Source organism: Rosa chinensis, chromosome 6, assembly GCF_002994745.2.
Source record: "Rosa chinensis cultivar Old Blush chromosome 6, RchiOBHm-V2, whole genome shotgun sequence".
In the NCBI taxonomy this organism is placed as follows: Eukaryota; Viridiplantae; Streptophyta; class Magnoliopsida; order Rosales; family Rosaceae; genus Rosa; species Rosa chinensis.
The window spans coordinates 13,835,712-13,855,065 of record NC_037093.1 but is presented as its reverse complement, the minus strand read 5'-3'; the positions used below and the strand labels follow the sequence as shown (position 1 = coordinate 13,855,065).

The 19,354-nt window shown below is 38.6% G+C and overlaps 1 protein-coding gene and 1 non-coding gene across 2 annotated transcripts; one reads left to right on the top strand and one right to left on the bottom strand.

Annotated features, from left to right (window-relative positions):
• The first annotated feature begins 14,905 nt into the window (after positions 1–14,905).
• Positions 14,906–15,012, top strand: LOC112174982. Its single transcript, XR_002926283.1, has one exon. It is a non-coding gene; the product is annotated as a small nucleolar RNA R71 (small nucleolar RNA).
• A 3,230-nt stretch (positions 15,013–18,242) lies between these two features.
• LOC112170854 lies at positions 18,243–19,354 on the bottom strand. Its single transcript, XM_024308139.1, has 2 exons — positions 19,202–19,354; positions 18,243–18,776 (listed from the first exon to the last, which is right to left on the bottom strand). Exons 1-2 carry the CDS (start codon positions 19,352–19,354, stop codon positions 18,243–18,245), a joined length of 687 nt encoding a protein of 228 aa, XP_024163907.1.

The following is a 19,354-nucleotide window of genomic DNA, read 5'->3' as shown; positions in this document are numbered from 1 at the left end:
GAAGAAGATGGTTTCAACGGGCTTTGGGCTAAAGGCTATTATAATGGACGTTGGGTAAGGAAATAACTCTAGTGGGCTTTAAGTTTTGCTGGGCCTGCATTCATCTCTCTACTAGCCTTTGTTAAGATTTTAGCCCCTCAAGCATGAATTTTGGTCCCCAAGCCCAAAATTGTCGATGGGCCTTATCTTAACAAGAGGCCTCACAGAATCCATTACCTTCCACAACACATCCCTCCGTATAAGCCCCGAACGTAGCTTGGGACTACGCATATCTCATGGTAAATAAGCGTGTTGGCTTCTTTGAAAATGCATGTTAATCGTTTGAGAATTTGGGCTTCTCGTATAGCTTGCTAAATAGAGAGCTTCCTTTTGACGTGAAATGGGCTTGCTCGAAGGCCCAATTAGGTTACGAGGTTGATGACTCATCCCCTTTACCTTTCACTCGTTAAATTTGAACTTGTGGAAATTTGGGTGTCAACACAATGCAAACAACTCCGTGTGGAAGGGAGAAGTGAGGTGCCTAATTGGTTTGGTAGTTGCAGCCTTGAAGTGGCCCATTTCATCATGGAAAATTAAGCCACCACCTCCTCTGCCAGTCTGCGATAAGAAGGCTCCATCAGTATTACATTTGAACCAACCCTGCACAGGTGCTACCCATCCTTGACGTTGTACTCTTGGTTGCTGTCCAGTAGCATTTGCTTTTGAGAATTCTGTCAGCCAACCCAACGACAATAAAACAAAATCATCATAGGGGTATTGTTTGACACCCTCTCCAACTTACTAAACCTCCAATTTACTTTTTTGAATACTTAAAAAGCTAATTAAGTACACCTCCTTAATTTTACCAAAACACCTTTAAACGATTAAATCTATATTTTCAATAATTTGTTGTTTATTTTAATCTCTATCAATTCAACCACAAAAATTTTTATGAGGGGAGTTGCCTACATTTTTTATGTACTTTCAGTGATAGAACCAAAAAAGTGATTCTTGGAGGGACTGACAAGTAGACAATTATAAGGATTTTACTTTTAATCCAAATCATAGGTTTTATTTTTTCCCTCAATATGGATGGTTGTAGAAAAGACTTTGGTTGTCAAAATAATTAGTAATACACTACTACAAAAATTGAATCAGACGACGCCTTTTAGACGAAGCTTTGTAGTTTTCCGCCATCTGATTGATTTTTATTTTTTTGGACGTCATTTTTATAAAATCCGTCGTCTGATATGGAATTATTAATTAGTTCTGATGACATTTAAGGACAGAACCTTTGTATGACCCTAAAAAAATTGAGCGGCAAGTTTCCCACCATGTAAGTGGTGCCAGACCCCATCTCAAACCCCAAATTTTCCCCCAACATGAATTAATCATATGACGAGAAACAATAAAACTGTGGTCTGATTAATATGTTTGGCAGAAAGGAGGAAGATTTCCCACATCATTTTTCTCCAACTCCCCAAAGAGGGAAGTCATATTGATAGGAGACAAATTTCAAATTTAAAATGGCTGCATTCATACCATATTTTTATAAAATTTTATTATGTGAGTCATTGTCTAAATTGATAGGGCTTGTCCAAATTGATATAGGTCGGGCATGAAATCCCAACACTTTAAGAAAATAACCCACGGTCCCAAAGTTTGTTCCTCACTCTGTCGACAGCGCCTCACTCTCTCTCGACACAGTCCCAAGACCAAAACCCAAAGCTCCTCACTCTCTTGATAGCGTCTTCCCAAAACCAAAACTTCACTCTCCCAAATCCTCACTCTTCCCTCGCACCTCACCTTCAAACCAAAACCAGTCTCTCTAACCAACTGACGGCTTGACATCGCCATGGCAGAGCCTGTTCTCCCTCACCATCTCCGATACCTGCCCCTCAAGGCCATCACCGACCATAATCCAAGCGGTTGTCATCCTCTCTGTCGATCTAAGGGCATGCCCGAGAACCACTACTACACCGCCATGTTCCAGCCCCACGACCGCATCATGAGTTCCCTTCCGGCGGTCACTTGACCCATGGTTACTACACCGCCGACGGGAATAAGATCCCAGCCACCTAGATCTACTTCAATAGTCTGCCCTACAAGGTGAATTCCTCCACTGGGTTATCAATTACGACTAGCTAGAGGAGAAGGCCTTGGATTTCAGGCCAAGATTGACACCTAGGTTTTGTGAGATTTTTCAAATCGGGGGAATTAAACTGGAGAATCGATGAGTAACCAGAAGAAGAAGAATTTCCAGGTAGAGGCGTTCAAGCACATAGTGGTGGTGGATCCGAAATATGCCGGTGAAACGTTTAAGATTTTGGAGCATGCTAGTGGCCTTAGCTTTGAAGAGCTTTACAAGTTGTTCAATCTCCGGCCACTGCCCACTAGCATGACGATATCAGAGGACGAGAGCTTGGCTCAATTCCTCGAAACTGAGGTACTCTCCGTGGTCTCCGACCAGGTATCTACTTCATCTTTCTCTCAATTTTAGATTTCTCATAATCTGTTCAGTTTCAAAATTTGATCTTTAGGGTTTGGTTTTCTTCAATTCGTCTTGAATTTGCATTTTGGATTTTGTGGGGATTGATTTCGCGCATTTTTACACGTGTAATTATATCTAAAATAGTATAATTAAGCTAATCCTCGAGTCAATTATTATGTAATTAATTCATTTTTATTTATTGTGTAGAAAATAAGCGGAGTTATGGAAACGAGAGAAAATTGTACAAAAGTGGAGCAAATCAGAGTTTTCGACGAAGAGATGAAATTGACGATGACGGTCAACCATAGTCAATGCCAGTAAAGGAGGAGAATCCGAATATGCAAGAGTGCCGTAGGATATAAAAGTTGAAGTTAGAAAAAGAATTGCAACTTAATCAATTAAGATAATTAATCATGGAATTAATTACTTAATTAATTAAGCAAGAGCACTGGCACGACTTAATAAAACAAGGACAAAAAACTGTTTACTCTCTATACTTATAGGGTCTCGACGTTTCAGTCCCTTATGTTTCAATTTCACCTAAAAAGTCCCTGAACTTTCCAATTTCATCTAAAAAGTCCCTGCCGTCAATTTTCCGTTAAAAAATCTGTTATCTTGCTGACGTGACACTATTTCAACAGTAAACTGACTATTTTACCCTTATTGACCCCCAAAAAAAAATTTACACTTTTTTTTTCTTTTTTAACTCTTTTTTCTCTATTTTTTTAATTTGTTCTCTCTTTTTTTTCCCTACTCTTTTTTTTTTTGCCTACTCTTTTTTTTTACTCTTTTTTTTTTAACTCTCTTTTCTCTTTTTTATTTATTTGTTCTCTTTTTTTTTTAACCCTCTTTTCTCTTTTTTTTTAACTCTTTTTACTCTTTTTTTTAAAAAACTTTTTTCCTCTTTTTTATTTATTTGTTCTCTCTCTTTTGTTTTTTTTTTATTTCTTTCTCTTTTTGTTTACCTCTTCTTCCTCTCCCTCCCTCTCTACTCTTCAGCCTTCTTTTCCTCCTCCCTGATCGCAGCTCCAGTTTTCGGCGAGCATCACCACCTCTCCTAATCACCGTTGGCGTGCCCGCCGTTCCAAGCAAGTGTTGACCATTCCACCGTCCATCCATCATCCCCGTCATGCTAGCAAGCATCACCACCTCTCCTAATCACCCCTATCCATACAGCAGTTCCAAACCAAATCGGAGCACACCCAAATCAAATCAATTCACATTCCACCTCCCTTTCTTCGGTGCCAAAACAGTTCAAACATTTCTCTCTAAAGTTACGATAAGAAACTGCCAAATAGACCAAAACATGGAAACTCGCAGGAAAACTCAAATATCTTATCCTCTTTGAATCTCTATTGGCTCATCATCTCAGCAAACCAACACAAAAGAAACGTTATTGACGTCGAGAGAAAGCTTCTGATATAGCTCCGACACCACGAAGGGGCCGGAATCTGAAGGGAAGAGAACCCGACCATTCCGGCTTCCAAGCGTGGCCGAAAACTGGAGCTGCGATCAGGGAGGAGGAAAATAAGGCCAAAGAGCAGAAAGGAGGAAGAGGAAGAAGAGCTAAATAGAAAAGAGAGAGAAATATATATATATATATATATATATATAAAGAGAGCAAACAAATAAATAAAAAAAGAGAAAATAGTGTTAAAAAAAACAGCGAGAACAAATAAAAAAAAGAGAAAAGAGAGTTAAAAAAGAGAGAAAAAAGAGTAGGAAAAAAAAAAGAGAACAAATTAAAAAAATAGAGAAAAAAGAGTAGGAAAAAAAAGAAGAACAAATTAAAAAAAAAAAAGAGTTAAAAAAAAGTAGGAATAAAAAAGAACAAATTAAAAAAATAGAGAAAAAAGTAGTAATAAAAAAGAACAAATTAAAAAAAAAGAGAAAAAAGAGTAAATTTTTTTTTTGGGGTCAGTAAGGGTAAAATAGTCATTTTACTGTTGAAATAGTGCCACCTCAGCAAGATAACAGACTTTTTAACGGAAAATTGACGGCAGGGACTTTTTAGGTGAAATTGGAAAGTTCAGGGACTTTTTAGGTGAAATTGAAACATCCGGGACTGAAACGTCGAGACCCTATAAGTATAAGGAGTAAACAGTATTTTGTCCATTAAACAATAACCATTCTTTAATTAACCATAGAAATTAGGACATAACGTTGCATGCCTTGTCTCTTCTTCTTTGCTACTTATCACACACAAAAGCTCTACAAGTGGCTCACTCCTATTATTTGGGCTTTTATATTCCCAAATCCCATTAATTCCTTTCTCTCCTACAAATGAATCAGCATTTTTCCTCTCCTCCTCTCACGTGCTGCCAGCTGCCTCTTTCTTATCCCTTTCCTACTCTCTCTCTCTCTTCAAACACACAGCTCATTATATATCATTCCCTTTCCCTAAGTCTTGTTTTGACCGGCCTCCAGCAAGGATTAATGAGGTGGTGACCGACAAGAAGCAAAAGCATGCCTCCACTGGCCCAAGAGTGACCAGCCAAGCTTTAGCTTTTCATGACCACGTCCAAAAAAAAAAAAAGCCAAGCCCGTGACTAAAATCTTAACCCAAACTGACTGGCGGCTATCTCGGCCTAGAAGAAATTGTGGCTGACGTCAGCCACTGACGCGCAGAGAGATACGCGGAAGAGAGGAGACATGGAGGACACGGACGAATGAGGAAGCGCCAGCGAGCCGAGTACGTCTATATATAGCAGTAGTTTGTCGCCTAGCGACAATAAGTGGGCCGTTGGGGGACGCATGGGATCTATTCGTTGTTCCTTCAGAAAATTTGAAAACAACGGTCCTTTAATCTAGGCCGTTGGTTTCAATTAATGTTGAGATCTGACGGTTTAGGAATTAATATGTATGTATAGTGTTGTAACGTTAACAAACGGTAAGAAAAAAAATTATAAAAATTTCTCTATAAATAGCTACCATTTTTTTTACATCTCACTCCCAAAAAATTAGATTTCATAGTTACACCTTCCTCCTCTTCATATAGCTCTCGTCATCCAAATTTGTTTATATCCAATATGGTCAAACAAAGGGGAAACACACGTCCAGTGGCCAGACAAGAGAGAGATCAAAGTGAAGATGATAATACCGAATCCGGGAAGAGATGGACGGATGAAGAAGATGTTCAATTGTGCAAGTCTTGGAAAGCTGTAAGCCAAGATCTGGCTGTGGGCACAAATAAATAAATAAAAGGACCTATGGAAGCGCATGAAGCGACACTTTGTCACAAATTGGAGAGGAAATGGCCAATCGTCTTCCTCTTTGCAGGAAAGGTGGAAAATTTTGAAGGTTGAACTCTTTGAGTGGCATTATGCATTAAGGCAAGCTCGTAATTGGTACAAGAGCGGTTCGAATGCAGTTGATGAGGTATGTATTTGATGATAAATCATTTAATTTGTTGATACATTATAGTTAAATATTACTTGATAAATAATGTAGTAATTATAATATCATTCTAATTGTAGTAATTGTTTTTCGTTATAATTAAAATAATTAGTTGATAAATAATGATGTAATTACAACAATGTTTATATTTTACTTATTGATTTTTATTGTAAAACGGTGAGATACTTTGTTATTAAAATTATGACCTTTATAATAGATGAATGACCCTTCATAATGGCGTTTATATTTGTACTAATTGCATTTTTTATTCTTTTTTTTTAATTACCTAGCTTGATGAAGCACATAAATTGTGGCATGCCGAGATGAAGAGAAAAGGGAGGACCAAAAGACACAATTTTTAGAGTTTTGATTGTTAGGATGTTGTGGAGGGCTTTGCACAATTTAAAGACATCCCTAGCCATAGATCCGAAGGAACATCAAATGAAGGAAGTCAACATACGCACACACAACCAATTGCTGAAAATTCTCCCATCAACTTGGACATGGATGTAGATGAGGTAATTGCCAGTGAAACTGCAGATCCTAATGCGAGGCCTCAAGGAAGGAAGGCTGCGAAAGAAGCAATTTGGAAAGGAAACAAGGTAGCAAAGGATCAAAGGATCAAAGTCCCTTGTCAACTGCTGTCGAGAGTATAGCAAGCATCCAAAAACATGCAACAGCTGGCAAGAACAAACTCGATGAGGAATTTGCTTGAAGTCTCCAAGAGGAAAATCAACGAGCTTGTATCCGATTGCAAATGGATATGCTAAAAGAGGCATTCTAATTACAAGAGAGGGAAGAGCGAATTAAAGAAAGGGAAGAGAAGACCTTGGCGAGCAGATGCCACATTCTAAGGGAAGAGCGTATTATGGAGATGGATACAAGTCAGATGACGCCAACTAAAAAGCGTTATTGGTTAAGAAAGCAAAAGAAGATAGTGGAAAGAGAAGACCTTGGCGAGCAGATGCCACATTCTATGGGTGGATACTATCTGCAATCCAATTTCAGTGGTGTATTCCCACAACCAAATTTTAGTGGTCCATTCCCACAACCTCCTTACCCCGGTGCATACCCACAACCACCTTAGCCCGGTGGATTCCCACAACCTTCCTTCACTAGTGGATTCTCACAACCTCCTTACCCCGGTGAATACTATCTGCAACCACCTTACCCTGGGAGATATTCTACTCAACCATAATTTTCACCTTTCTCTACGGGTGATTCCATCAACCCTAACCCTAATGATGACCCTTCAAACACAAATTGGATTCTTAGAGAGGATGAGGATCACAATTTGAATAATTAGGTGATTTGATTTGAGTGCTTAAATGCAACTAACGCGCAATAAGGGCACGGTCATCAAAGAAGTGGGAAATATTTGAACCCGAAATTATCGTACCACGGGGATTGAAAAGCTAACTTTAATCCTTGGTTATGCCGAATACTAAGTCAGCAACAATTTAACAAACAAAACCTAGAAAAATAGCACCAAGCTATTTACATGCCCGGCTCGGAACAACCAAGCCTAAAATTAGTCAAGGAACCACAAATAAATGCGGAAACTCACAACCAAATGGTATGGACAATGAAAGTGGTTTGTGAAATTTGATTTTTTTAATTGCGAAGAAAATAAAATTAACAATTGAAAATTAAAATTAAAATTAAAAATAAAGATAATAGAAACTAATCAAGAAATAGAAATTAGGTCACTAGAGTATCCTCCTAGCCAAATTTAATGCATAAATATGCTCCGATAATGGTTATTCAATTCATAATGGCATCAAGAACCGTACCCAAGGCTTTTCAAGGCTCATGGGTCAATAGATTCCTTAAAGGGTATTCCTACTCCGGATCAAGGGTCGTAGAAACTCAATTGGGACAATCTAGAGCCTTGTTAGGGCCTCTAGTTGCACCAAAAGCCGAAGGGTCCAAGAATCAAGGTTCCCAAGCTAGCCAATACGGCAATCGAAATTGGTATTATAGCAAACCATATTCTAAACAAGTGTCCTAGCCATAAATTAGAGAAGTGATTAGGTCCCCTAATTTTTCTGGACATGCTCATCTACACATTCAAGAGTTAATCAAGCTCCTAAGCATGCATCTAAGCCAAATATTATAGAATAGAACATATGTCAAACACGAAATTGAAAGCCATTAAATCAAAACATATTTATTACATTAAATCTATGCTAGGGCTCAAACCCTAGCTTCCTAAATAGACTACTCACAACCCATCAATAAATCAACAAAAATATACATCAATTAAAGAGAAAAATGTGAAGAGGAGTGAGAAGCAACAAGAACAAGTCACAAATTGCTATGGAGCAAGTGTGACAAGCCTTGATTTATGATTTCCCACTTTTACCCAATCTCAAATATTGATGCTCCTTGAAATCCCTTGAGAAATTGATTAGGATTTGATGTAGAGTACTGAAGATTAAAAGAAAATATAAAGTGGGTATGGATGGTGGTGTGGTGGAGTGTGGCCTGTTGGAGAAGAAGAGAGAGAGAGAGAGAGAGAGAGAGAGAGGGTAATGTGGTATGAAAAAATGGGTGTGTGCGGTAGAAGGGGTTAGGGAGAGAGAATGATGGGATGAATATATGTGGTCTCGGTGGTGTGGCTGCAAAAAGGAAGTGAATAGGGATAAGGGCCATGTGGCAAGAAGTGATAGGAAGAAAAGGAAAAAGGAGAGAAAATAAAAAGAAAAGGAAAGAGAAAATGTGAAGAGTGCACGTGGGGGGGGGGGGGGGGGAGTATTCTGATGCTGATATCATCATGATGTCAGCAAAGTCTTTTTTTTTTTTTTTCCCTTTTTCTTTTCTTTTCTCTTTTTCTTGTCTTTTGTTCTTCCTTCTTTTTGCTTTCTTCTTCTCTCTTCTCAATACACTTCCGCATATATTATCAGAGATAATTGGAATCCACTCCCTTGATGGCATTGACCATGTTGACCCGCATTGACTATTTCATCATTTCTCGGAAACCTCAATTTGTTCCAATTTTGTACCATTTTCTCCCAATTTCCACAATTCTGCTTATTTCCTACACAACAAATAAAATTGGATTAACTACATTATAATTGGCTCAAGTATTAGCATATTTCTAGTGTTTTGGATACAATTACATGCATAAAAATGCGTGTAATCACACCCCCACACTTGAACTTTGGTTGTCCTCAAGCAAATTAACTAAATGAAATGTAATCCGAAAATCTAATAACTCATAAACATAAGATAGTGAAGTATTAGCTTTTTCCAACCATAACCCTCGGAGAACTAATTATGTATATGACCATGAAGTAGATGGAAGTACAACATAAGATTTTTGAATTTGTAAGACAATTAAAATGCACATGTAATAGATGCTCAAGTATATGCATGTGATATCCATTTGTCAAATCAATCCACCACAATCAAATAGTTATATAGAGGACCCGACATAACCCACTAAACTCACATAGGTTCACTAAATATTACCGCTCAAGTGTTTATGGGCTATATGTGTTTTACTCAAAAGCAATTTCACAACATGCGCTGCCATATGCTTGCTCTTTGATCTCATCTCCGCTAGGTAGCTCACAACTTTCAAGATTAAGAGGTCTTTTATTTGGTTGTAATGGGGCTAAGGGTAAGTGGTTAATAGAAATGAAGGATAAGGAAATAAACAGTCCATAGAAATCAATGAAGCAACTCTCTCTTGTAGAGATTAAAGACTTTTGATTTCGAGTGCTAAGTCACTAACTCTAATCTCAATATACAACCCACACTATACTATGTAATACTCTTTCTTTTCTTTTTTCTTTTTTTCACACAACTTACTACTATTTTTTTCTTCTTTTCTTTTCCTTTTCCTTTTTTTCCTTCAACTTTCTTTTTATTTTCACAACTTTTTTTTTTTTTTTAGAATTCTTTCTTTTCTATACAAATCACTCACCCCCACACTTATTCTTTTGTAACCTCGCACTTTTGACTTTTTATTTTCTTTTGAAGCACTCAATCATAAAGTCATTCTCTCGAATCGCTTCACCAACTACCATGGAAGGGTAGGATAAAAGTGTATAGGCTAGGTAGGAATTTGTGGTGCAAATGAACAAAAAGGCTAAATATATAATTAGGCTCAAAGTGGCAATCTAGTGGTAAATATCATTGGGCACATGTTTCTTTGGCCATGGTAGTATATAGTCATAATGCCTCGATCCTTTCTATCATGTCGCAAGCTAAAAGTAGCCTCAGGAGGTCTCAAGCAAGTTCTAGATACGCAATGTCATAAAATTGTACACACATGAAAGAATAAGTGAAGAACGATGCACACACTATAGATATTAGGCTCAAAAGCTCACAAATAAGGCATGTAAGTCAATCAAATCATCTATATGCTTCTCTAATTATGATGAACCAACCTAACCATAGGCTATGTGCACACATATAGTCAAGCATAGATCACATATGCACTCAATTACAAAACAAATTCATAGTCCTAGATCATGCTTAATCTATCCACAATCATAACAAGTTAAGTCCATAGCTCGTCATTGGGGTTGGAAAAGGCATTAACCACTAAAATATAATTACATAAAGCTAATATTTTTTTTTTAGTCGCCCGAGCCCTCACCCCCACACTTAAAACCAACATTGTCCTCAATGTTGTAAAGTGAGCTCGAAAGCTAAAATCCGTGTCGGATTTAGGCATGAGAGTGAAGTTCGGGCGAAGGCACACAGATTAACTATGAAAATAGAAATCTAAATGCGGAGAAAAGTTAAGGAAAACCCCCTTTGTAGACCTCCATTGCTCATGACCTTTGGAGAAGACAAATATGAGACACCAACCTCAAGGTACAAGACCTTGACTTCCTTTAAGTATGCTCCATACTAGCTGAAGGTGCTCATGAAAAGATCAACTCCATTGAAAAATATGTAGTGTCCAAGAGCAATGCGTCATAATTAGCCACCAAAGAATAAGGACAAGATCCTCCATTAAGTACATGGGCTTGATCACCTCCAACACACCTCACAACAGCCCTAAAATGGCCTCCATTGAAGAGTTGAAGTGCAAGAAGTCCAACCACCCCGAGTGAACACAAACTAGTGAGTGCAGAAAACTTCCAGCAATGATGTTTCTGTATTCAAATACCCATATCTCATACTCAGAAAGAGATAAATAAGTGAGACCACTTGGAATGGAAAGTACACTTAGATAGCTTTCTATCCATATAAAGTGAGCCACCTATCTCCAATTGAAATGAAAATTAAAGTTGGTCAAACTTGCCAATCTGTCATGAAGTTTTCTGCTGACCCTCAGTCACCAAAACAGAAATGTATGAAGCTCCAGAGGTGCAAAGAGGGTAAGACCAACTGGATATAAAACTAGACTCATGAAGCTACCTTCATTTAAAATTTCACTTGAAAATCAATTATGAATCAAAAATCGTTGGCCTCCAAACTCACTGATCTGTTCTGCAGTTTCTGCTGTGCCCTGTTTCTGACCTCTGTTACTTTGAACACTATATCTGAAGATAAGAAGGTTCAAATCAAAAACTGTTTCTTCCGTATATAGAGGACATGTGAAGATACATCTTTGAAAATTTTTAGCTCCAAATTGCTTGGGATGTAGAAGGTGTAGCTTCTCAAAGTCACTCTACAGTAGCTATTTCTGTTCTGACCCTCACCATCAAATAACAGGACCTCCGGTGACTGAAAGTAGCTCAAATTTTGGTACAGAATAGTAGACATATAGGAGAATAGCTTCAGAAAATTTCAACTCAAAATAACAGGTATAATGGAAGCTATAGTCACACAAAGTCACTAAACTTTCAGGACAGAAACTGCTCACTACCAAATTAATTCTCCTTCACATTTCCAACTCCGGACACCTCCCATCCACCCAAAAATGACTAGAAAAAGCCTTATTGAGGCAAAATGAACAAGTAAATTTCAAAACCACCTAGGGTTGCATCCCTAGAAGCGCTTGTTTTTAAAGACCCCAAGCTGGTCTTCTTCACTTTTCTTCCTCAAGGTGGCTCAAAGGATGTCTTCTTACCACCCACAACAATTGTGCTAGCCTCACCATCATTTCCAAAACATCTAGCAATTGAAGAAGCGAGCTTGTAGCTTGGAGGTGGAGGCCAATCATACCTCTTTGGAATTTCCTTCTTCTTCACAACTCCGCAAGTCTCCCTTAATTTCTTGATGGACTCCTCTTGTGCTTCACTCAATGGTGAACTTTTCTTCTTGTGTTGCTCATAAGTCTCAAGAGTAGGGGTTGTTTGCTTGTCAAGCTTAATAGTAGGCTCCAAAGTAGAAGTAGGAACTACATCATCATGCTTCAATGGTGGTTCATGGTCATAGCCCCAAATAGGTGAGAAATGATCTTGTGCACGGATTGTAGGCTTAGAAGGATTCAAAGGTCCAAAGATCCGCTCACTCTTGGCTTCATTACCCTTCACCAAATCAATAGAGAATACCTCCTTCATAATGTCTGGCAGATAGAATGGATTGCATACTTTGATCTTCACTTTGTCACCTAACACCTTGAGTCTAATGGTACCCTTCAATACATTGATCTTCACACCCGCCGTTGCCATAAGTGGTCGGCCTAGAATGATAGGTAACTCATTGTCAAGATAGGGGTTTTCACCCATATCCAACACTACAAAGTCCGCCGGTAGAATAAACTTATTTACTCTCACTAGCACATCCTCTACAACTCCCACCAGACGCCTTGTGCTACGATCCGCTAATTGCAATCTAATCGATATGGGCTTCAACTCACCAATTTGTAGCTTCCGATATATAGCCAAGGGCATCAAATTGACACTCGCCCCTAAGTCCATGAGAGCTCCTTCAAACACTTTCTCTCCTATGGTACACCCTATGGTAAAGCTCCCCGGATCTTGCATTTTTGGTGGTAGTCTTCGTTGGACAATTGCACTTACTTCCTCCTTCAACTCAAATGTCTCATCAGCTTTAAATTTCTTTTTATTCATGCACAAGCTCTTGAGAAATTGAGCATACACCGGCACTTGATGAATGAGGTCCATGCCATCAATGGAATATTGACATCCACTTTCTTAAATATTTCTTGTATCTCCCTCATCAAGCCACTCTTCTTCTTACCCCTCCTTGAGTTATCTCTTCTTGCGGCATTAGGATAAGGAAGTGGTGGCTCCGGTGCATTCAAATCAAGAGGTGGATCAAATGTGAGACTTCCGGTAGTGCCCCTAAGGGTAGTCACAGTCCCACTAGGGTTCTTAGCCCTCAAAGCCTCGCCTAGTGATGAGTAGACCGGACAACTCCTATCCCTAGAGCTACCATGCATATGTAAATCTTCCTCCTTATTCCTCCCCTCATTTTCTCTAGAAGTAGATGGCTCAAACTCATGAGTGGTGGGTCTAATGTCATCAAGAACCTTCCTAGAGGTGTTATCGGCCTTAGATGGGTCCCTAGCCTTCATGGCCTCACCATCTAATTTAGGGTCCGAGACATCCTCATCCCTAGAAGTCTTCTTTCTCAATAAAACTCTTTCCTTGCCACTATCAATCAACCCATATTTGCTTGCATTGTTCTCAAAGGACAAGAAACTATAACCTTTACCAAGAATAGCTTCCCCGGAGGGTACATTTTCTTCCCCTCCGGCTACCTTATCCACCCCCTTATTTCTTCCTTTAGCATTCAAAGTCACATCACCCACTCCATATTTACCGAAAGGTACATTTTCTTCCCTTCTGGTCCTATCCTCCTTGTAATATAAAGAATCATGATGCTTATGTAATTGATCATCAACAACATGGCTAAGAGGTACATTTTCTTCCTTTTTGGCCCCATATGAATGCAAATCAACATCGTCATCAAATAAAGGATTTGTACGGAAACTAGAAGATGTGGGCATGTAAACATGATTATCATATACCTTTCCCGAACGTAGTGTGGTGACGGCATTGCATTCATGGAGTTTTCCTCTTGGGTTTGTCTCCGGTTGTGAAGGTAAGGCTCCTTTTGGTCTCTCACTCATGTTGGTGGCCATTTGGCCCACTTGTACCTCTAATCTAGCCATGCTTTGTTGTAAAGTTTGATACCCTTGAACTAGTGAAGAGATGCTTTGCTTGGTAACCGCATTAGTAGAAGTTTGAACCTTGAGAAACTCTCCCATCAAATCTTCAAAATTAGGCTTCTTTGGTTCATTTGGAGCTTGAATAGGAATGCCTTGAAGAATAGGAGGGGAATTGTAGTTCTCGCCTTGGTGGGCGCCTTGAAATGAGCTAGGATTTCCTTGAAACTTGCTACCACTATAGCCAACACCTTGTGTAAACCCGGGAGGGGTGTTTTGACCATGAAATCCTTGACTGGAATTAGACTCATATGCTTGCTGTCCATGTTGACCATATTGTGAAAAATGAGTGCTTCCTTGGTGTGCATTGCCATAATTAGCAATATTTGATGAGTCTTGACCTTGGCCACCTCTAAAGCTTTGCTTTCCACCTTGAAACACACTAGATGAACCTCCTTGGTCTCTCTAAGAAAAATTGGGATGATTCCTCCAACTGGGGTTATAAGTATTAAAGTAAGGATCATTTCTTTGGTTCCTTGGCACAAAATTACCCACTTGGTTCACTTGTTCTTCAATAAAGTCCAGAAACTTGGATGATAAGTGACACTCTTGAGTGGAATGTGCTAGACACTCACAAAGCAAACATGATGTAGAAGTTGCCATCTTGACTTGGGCTTGAGGAGGATTCCAGTTCACTTGGTTTAGAAATTGGTCAATCTTGCTTTCTAGCCTCTTGAACTCATGCATAGAACGCCCGGATGATGTTCCTTGAACCTCATAGATACCACCTCGGCTAGGTGTACTCTCCTTATTATGCACTTGTTGTCTCCTTGCATCATGATCATCAATGAAGGGAATTAAGTGAAAGTTCTTCATATGTGTCCCAAGCGGCATCGGGAAGCTTGCTTGCAATAGTTCCACCACTAGAAGTGTCAACTCTTTGTCTTTGGTGGGCCATCAATCCTCTATAGAACTTGTCCACAAGAAACCACTTCTCTAACCCATGGTGAGGACATGACATCTCAAGATCCTTAAAGCGCTCCCAACACTCATGAAAACTCTCTTGAGGGTGTTGTCTAAATGCAATTAGCTCATCTCTAACATTGGAAGTTCTTGAAGGAGGATAGTACTTTCCTAAGAAAGTTTCTTGCATCTCAACCCATGTACGTATTGATCTAGGAGGCAACTTGCTCAACCACTTTCTTGCATGGTTCTTGAGTGTGAAAGGAAATAATCTAAGCTTCAAACCATTAGAAGTGAGACCATTAGGTTGAACGGTAGTACACACTTGCTCAAACTCCTCAATGTGGTTATAAGGGTTTTCCAAAGCCATGCCATTAAATGTGGGTAGAATGCTCAAGGTAGTTGGCTTGATCTCAAAGTGATGCTCACATGGAGGGAGTACAATGCAAGAAGGGTGATCAACAATTGCGGGATTAGTGTACGGGCATGGTCTTGCCTTGAGGAGGATTTCGTGCGTCTCTCATGTTGACTTCTCCTTGTGAATATCTTAGAGGTAATCTCTCTTGATCAAGACCTCAAGGTGGAGCATTCTCGGTCACTAATGGCCTTCGGATCCTCCTTCTTGGTCTCCCTCTAGTATCCTCACTCAATATCCTTCCGCTTCTAAGAGTGATCGGTTGATAGGAAGAAGATGCTTCGTTCATACACCTTGGAACAAAAATGAGACCACGTAATGAGTACTTAAAAATTCACAAAATAGGCAATGAGAATCAAATTTCATTTTTTTTTTCAATGAATGAGAGGGGTTAAGAAGAGAAAGTAAGACAACAATTAAACAAGAAAATAAAATAACAAAAGCAAAGAAATGATGAAAACCAACAACTCAAGAAATTAACGACTAAGTAGGAAACCTAATAAAAAGCTAGCAAACAAGTCAAGGCAAGTGATGATCACTATCGATGCTCATGTCTTACATGTACTACGAAGTAATACAAGGCCCGTCACTTCGATAGAAATAATCACAATGTCTCAACAAACAAACACACAAGTAGGAAATAATCTAAATAAGAAAAGTAAAAAATAAAGAAACAGTTTTTTTTTTTTTTTTAATTTAAACAAACAAAGAAAAAATTAACTAAAACTAAGAAAATAATGCAAGTGACCTAACAACCAAAAACCAAGGGATTAAAGCTATTACATTTTAATCCCCGGCAACGGCGCCATTTGATTTGAGTGCTTAAATGCAACTTACGCGCAATAAGGGCACGGTCATCAAAGAAGTGGGAAATATTTGAACCCGAAATTATCGTACCACGGGGATTGAAAAGCTAACTTTAATCCTTGGTTATGCCGATTACTAAGTCAGCAACAATTTAACAAACAAAACCTAGAAAAATAGCACCAAGCTATTTACATGGCCCGCTCGGAACAACCAAGCCTAAAATTAGTCAAGAGAACCACAAATAAATGCGGAAACTCACAACCAAATGGTATGGACAATGAAAGTGGTTTGTGAAATTTGATTTTTTTAATTGCGAAGAAAATAAAATTAACAATTGAAAATTAAAATTAAAATTAAAAATAAAGATAATAGAAATTAATCAAGAAATGGAAATTAGGTCACTACAGTATCCTCCTAGCCAAATTTAATGCATAAATATGCTCCGATAATGGTTATTCAATTCATAATGGCATCAAGAACCGTACCCAAGGCTTTTCAAGGCTCATGAGTCAATAGATTCCTTAAAGGGTATTTCTACTCCGGATCAAGGGTTGTAGAAACTCAATTGGGACAATCTAGAGCCTTGTTAGGGCTTCTAGTTGCACCAAAAGGCAAAGAGTCCTAGAATCAAGGTTCCCAAGCTAGCCAATACGGCAATCGAAATTGGTATTATAGCTAACCATGTTCTAAACAAGTGTCCTAGCCATAAATTAGAGAAGTGATTAGATCCCCTAATTTTTCTAGACATGCTTATCTACACATTCAAGAGTTAATCAAGCTCCTAAGCATGCATCTAAGCCAAATATTATAGAATAGAACATATGTCAAACACGAAATTGAAAGCCATTAAATCAAAACATATTTATTACATTAAATCTATGCTAGGGCTCAAACCCTAGCTTCCTAAATAGACTACTCACAACCCATCAATAAATCAACAAAAATATACATCAATTAAAGAGAAAAAGGTGAAGAGGAATGAGAAGCAACAAGAACAGGTCACAAATTGCTATGGAGCAAGTATGACAAGCCTTGATTTATGATTTCCCACTTTTACCCAATCTCAAATATTGATGCTCCTTGAAATCCCTTGAGAAATTGATTAGGATTTGATGTAGAGTAGTGAAGATTAAAAGAAAATATAAAGTGGGTATGGATGGTGGTGTGGTGGAGTGTGGTTTGTTGGAGAAGAAGAGAGAGAGAGAGAGGGTAATGGGGTATGAAAAAATGGGTGTGTGTGGCAGAAGGGGTTAGGGAGAGAGAATGATGGGATGAATATATGTGGTCTCGGTGGTGTGGCTGCAAAAAGGAAGTGAATAGGGATAAGGGCCATGTGGCAAGAAATGATAGGAAGAAAATGAAAAATGAGAGAAAATAAAAAGAAAAGGAAAGAGAAAAGGTGAAGAGTGCACGTAGGGGGGGAGTATTCTGATGCTGACGTCATCAAAGTCTTTTTTTTTTCCTTTTTTCTTTTCTTTTCTCTTTTTCTTGTCTTTTCTTTTTTTCTTTTCTTCTTCCTTCTTTTTGCTTTCTTCTTCTCTCTTCTCAATACACTTCCGCATATATTATCAGAGACAATTTGAATCCACTCCCTTGATGGCGTTGACCATGTTGACCCGCATTGACTATTTCGTCATTTTCTCGGAAACCTCAATTTGTTCCAATTTTGTACCATTTTCTCCCGATTTTCGCAATTCCGCTTATTTCCTACACAACAAATAAAATTGGATTAACTACATTATAATTGGCTCAAGTATTAGCATATTTCTAGTGTTTTGGATACAATTACATGCATAAAAATGCGTGTAATCATGATTATGCATGTTGTGTAATTGTTTTGTACTTATTCCTAGTTTTTCATTTATGTAAGCATAAATTTTATGAAAAAAAAGTTGTATTTGAAAATTCCTCTTATTAATGCACGCACCTTATTTTAAAATCATAGCACACAAAAAACATAATACAAACCAAATTAAAATCACACTGACATAAAAAACATAGACATTAGCCAAATTAAAATCACACAAACTTCCCAAAACATAATACAAGCCAAATTCAAAGCACACAAACATAAAAAAAAAGACATAGATATTAGCCAATTATTCATAAAAACCTATACCAGTCTAGATCTCCATGTTGCGTTGAATGTTCTAGAAATGCTCTATCAGATATTCTTGAAGGTTTGAGTGACTGTTTGCACATCTAATGGCATCAAATTGATCCATGAATCCGTTGAAATAATAACCATCTCTACCAACAGGATCAAAGTCATCATCGGTCGGTCCTTCCCAAATAGTAGCCAACCTGTGCCTCATATTGTTATCCTCTTCTTCATCGGACTCTAAATGCTCATCGCTGTCATCTGGTCTTTCATCCTTGATTATCATGTTGTGTAATATAATACAAGTTAACATGATGTATCGAAGGTCTTCTCTATCCCACCCATGAGCCGCTTCTCGAACAATACTACAGCGCGATTGTAAAATGCCGAAACATCTTTCCACATCCTTCCTGTACCCCTCTTGAGCCTGGGAAAACTTCAGATCCTTGGGTTGTGTAGGCCTTGGAATTGATTTCACGAAAGTCGCCCATGTAGGATAGATACCATAAGTGAGATAGTAGTCTAAATTGTGAATTTTATTATTCACTTGAAATTGGATCTGAGGGGCTCGACCAGCGGTGAGCTAGTCAAACAATAGGGACTTAGCAAACACGTTGAGGTCGTTGCATGATCCAGGCATTCTAAAGAAGGCATGCCATATGCATGTGTCATAAGATGCGACTGCTTCGAGGATGACGTTTTCAACCACTGTATTCTCCAGCCCATTGGACAATTCTTCCATTGCCAGTGCATGCAGTCGATGCTTCCAATCATCCCAGGAAAACCTCTTCTCTCAGCTTTGGCGAGAAGTCTTCTGAGGTCAGCCGAAGTAGGAGCTCGGAGGTATTCTACCGAGTACAGATTAACGATTCTTCTTGTAAATCGTTTCAGAGCCTTGATGGAGGTAGATTTCGCCATCCGACAATACTCAGCGCATTGATCTGCCCGAGCACCGTAAGCAAGCATTCTTAAGGAACGTGTCAGCTTCTACTGGGGAAGTAGTCTGACTTGCTTAGCAGCATCTGATTTCTGGACAAAGTACCAGTCATAGCGACAAAGGTCACTGAAGATGCAGTTGAAAACATTGTAACTCATCCTGTAACGTGTCTGAAATTCCTCATTACTGAAAACTGGACATTCCACAAAGTAATCTTCCATCAT

What these genes read in the sequence shown, in the direction of transcription:
- LOC112170854 (XM_024308139.1), bottom strand. Translation starts at nt 19,354, where the DNA reads ATGATGGAAGATTACTTTGTGGAATGTCCAGTTTTCAGTAATGAGGAA. An exon ending in AATCAGATGCTGCTAAGCAA is followed by an intron (nt 18,777 to 19,201) that starts GTCAGACTACTT and finishes TTGTTTGACTAG; the next exon opens with CTCACCGCTGGTCGAGCCCC.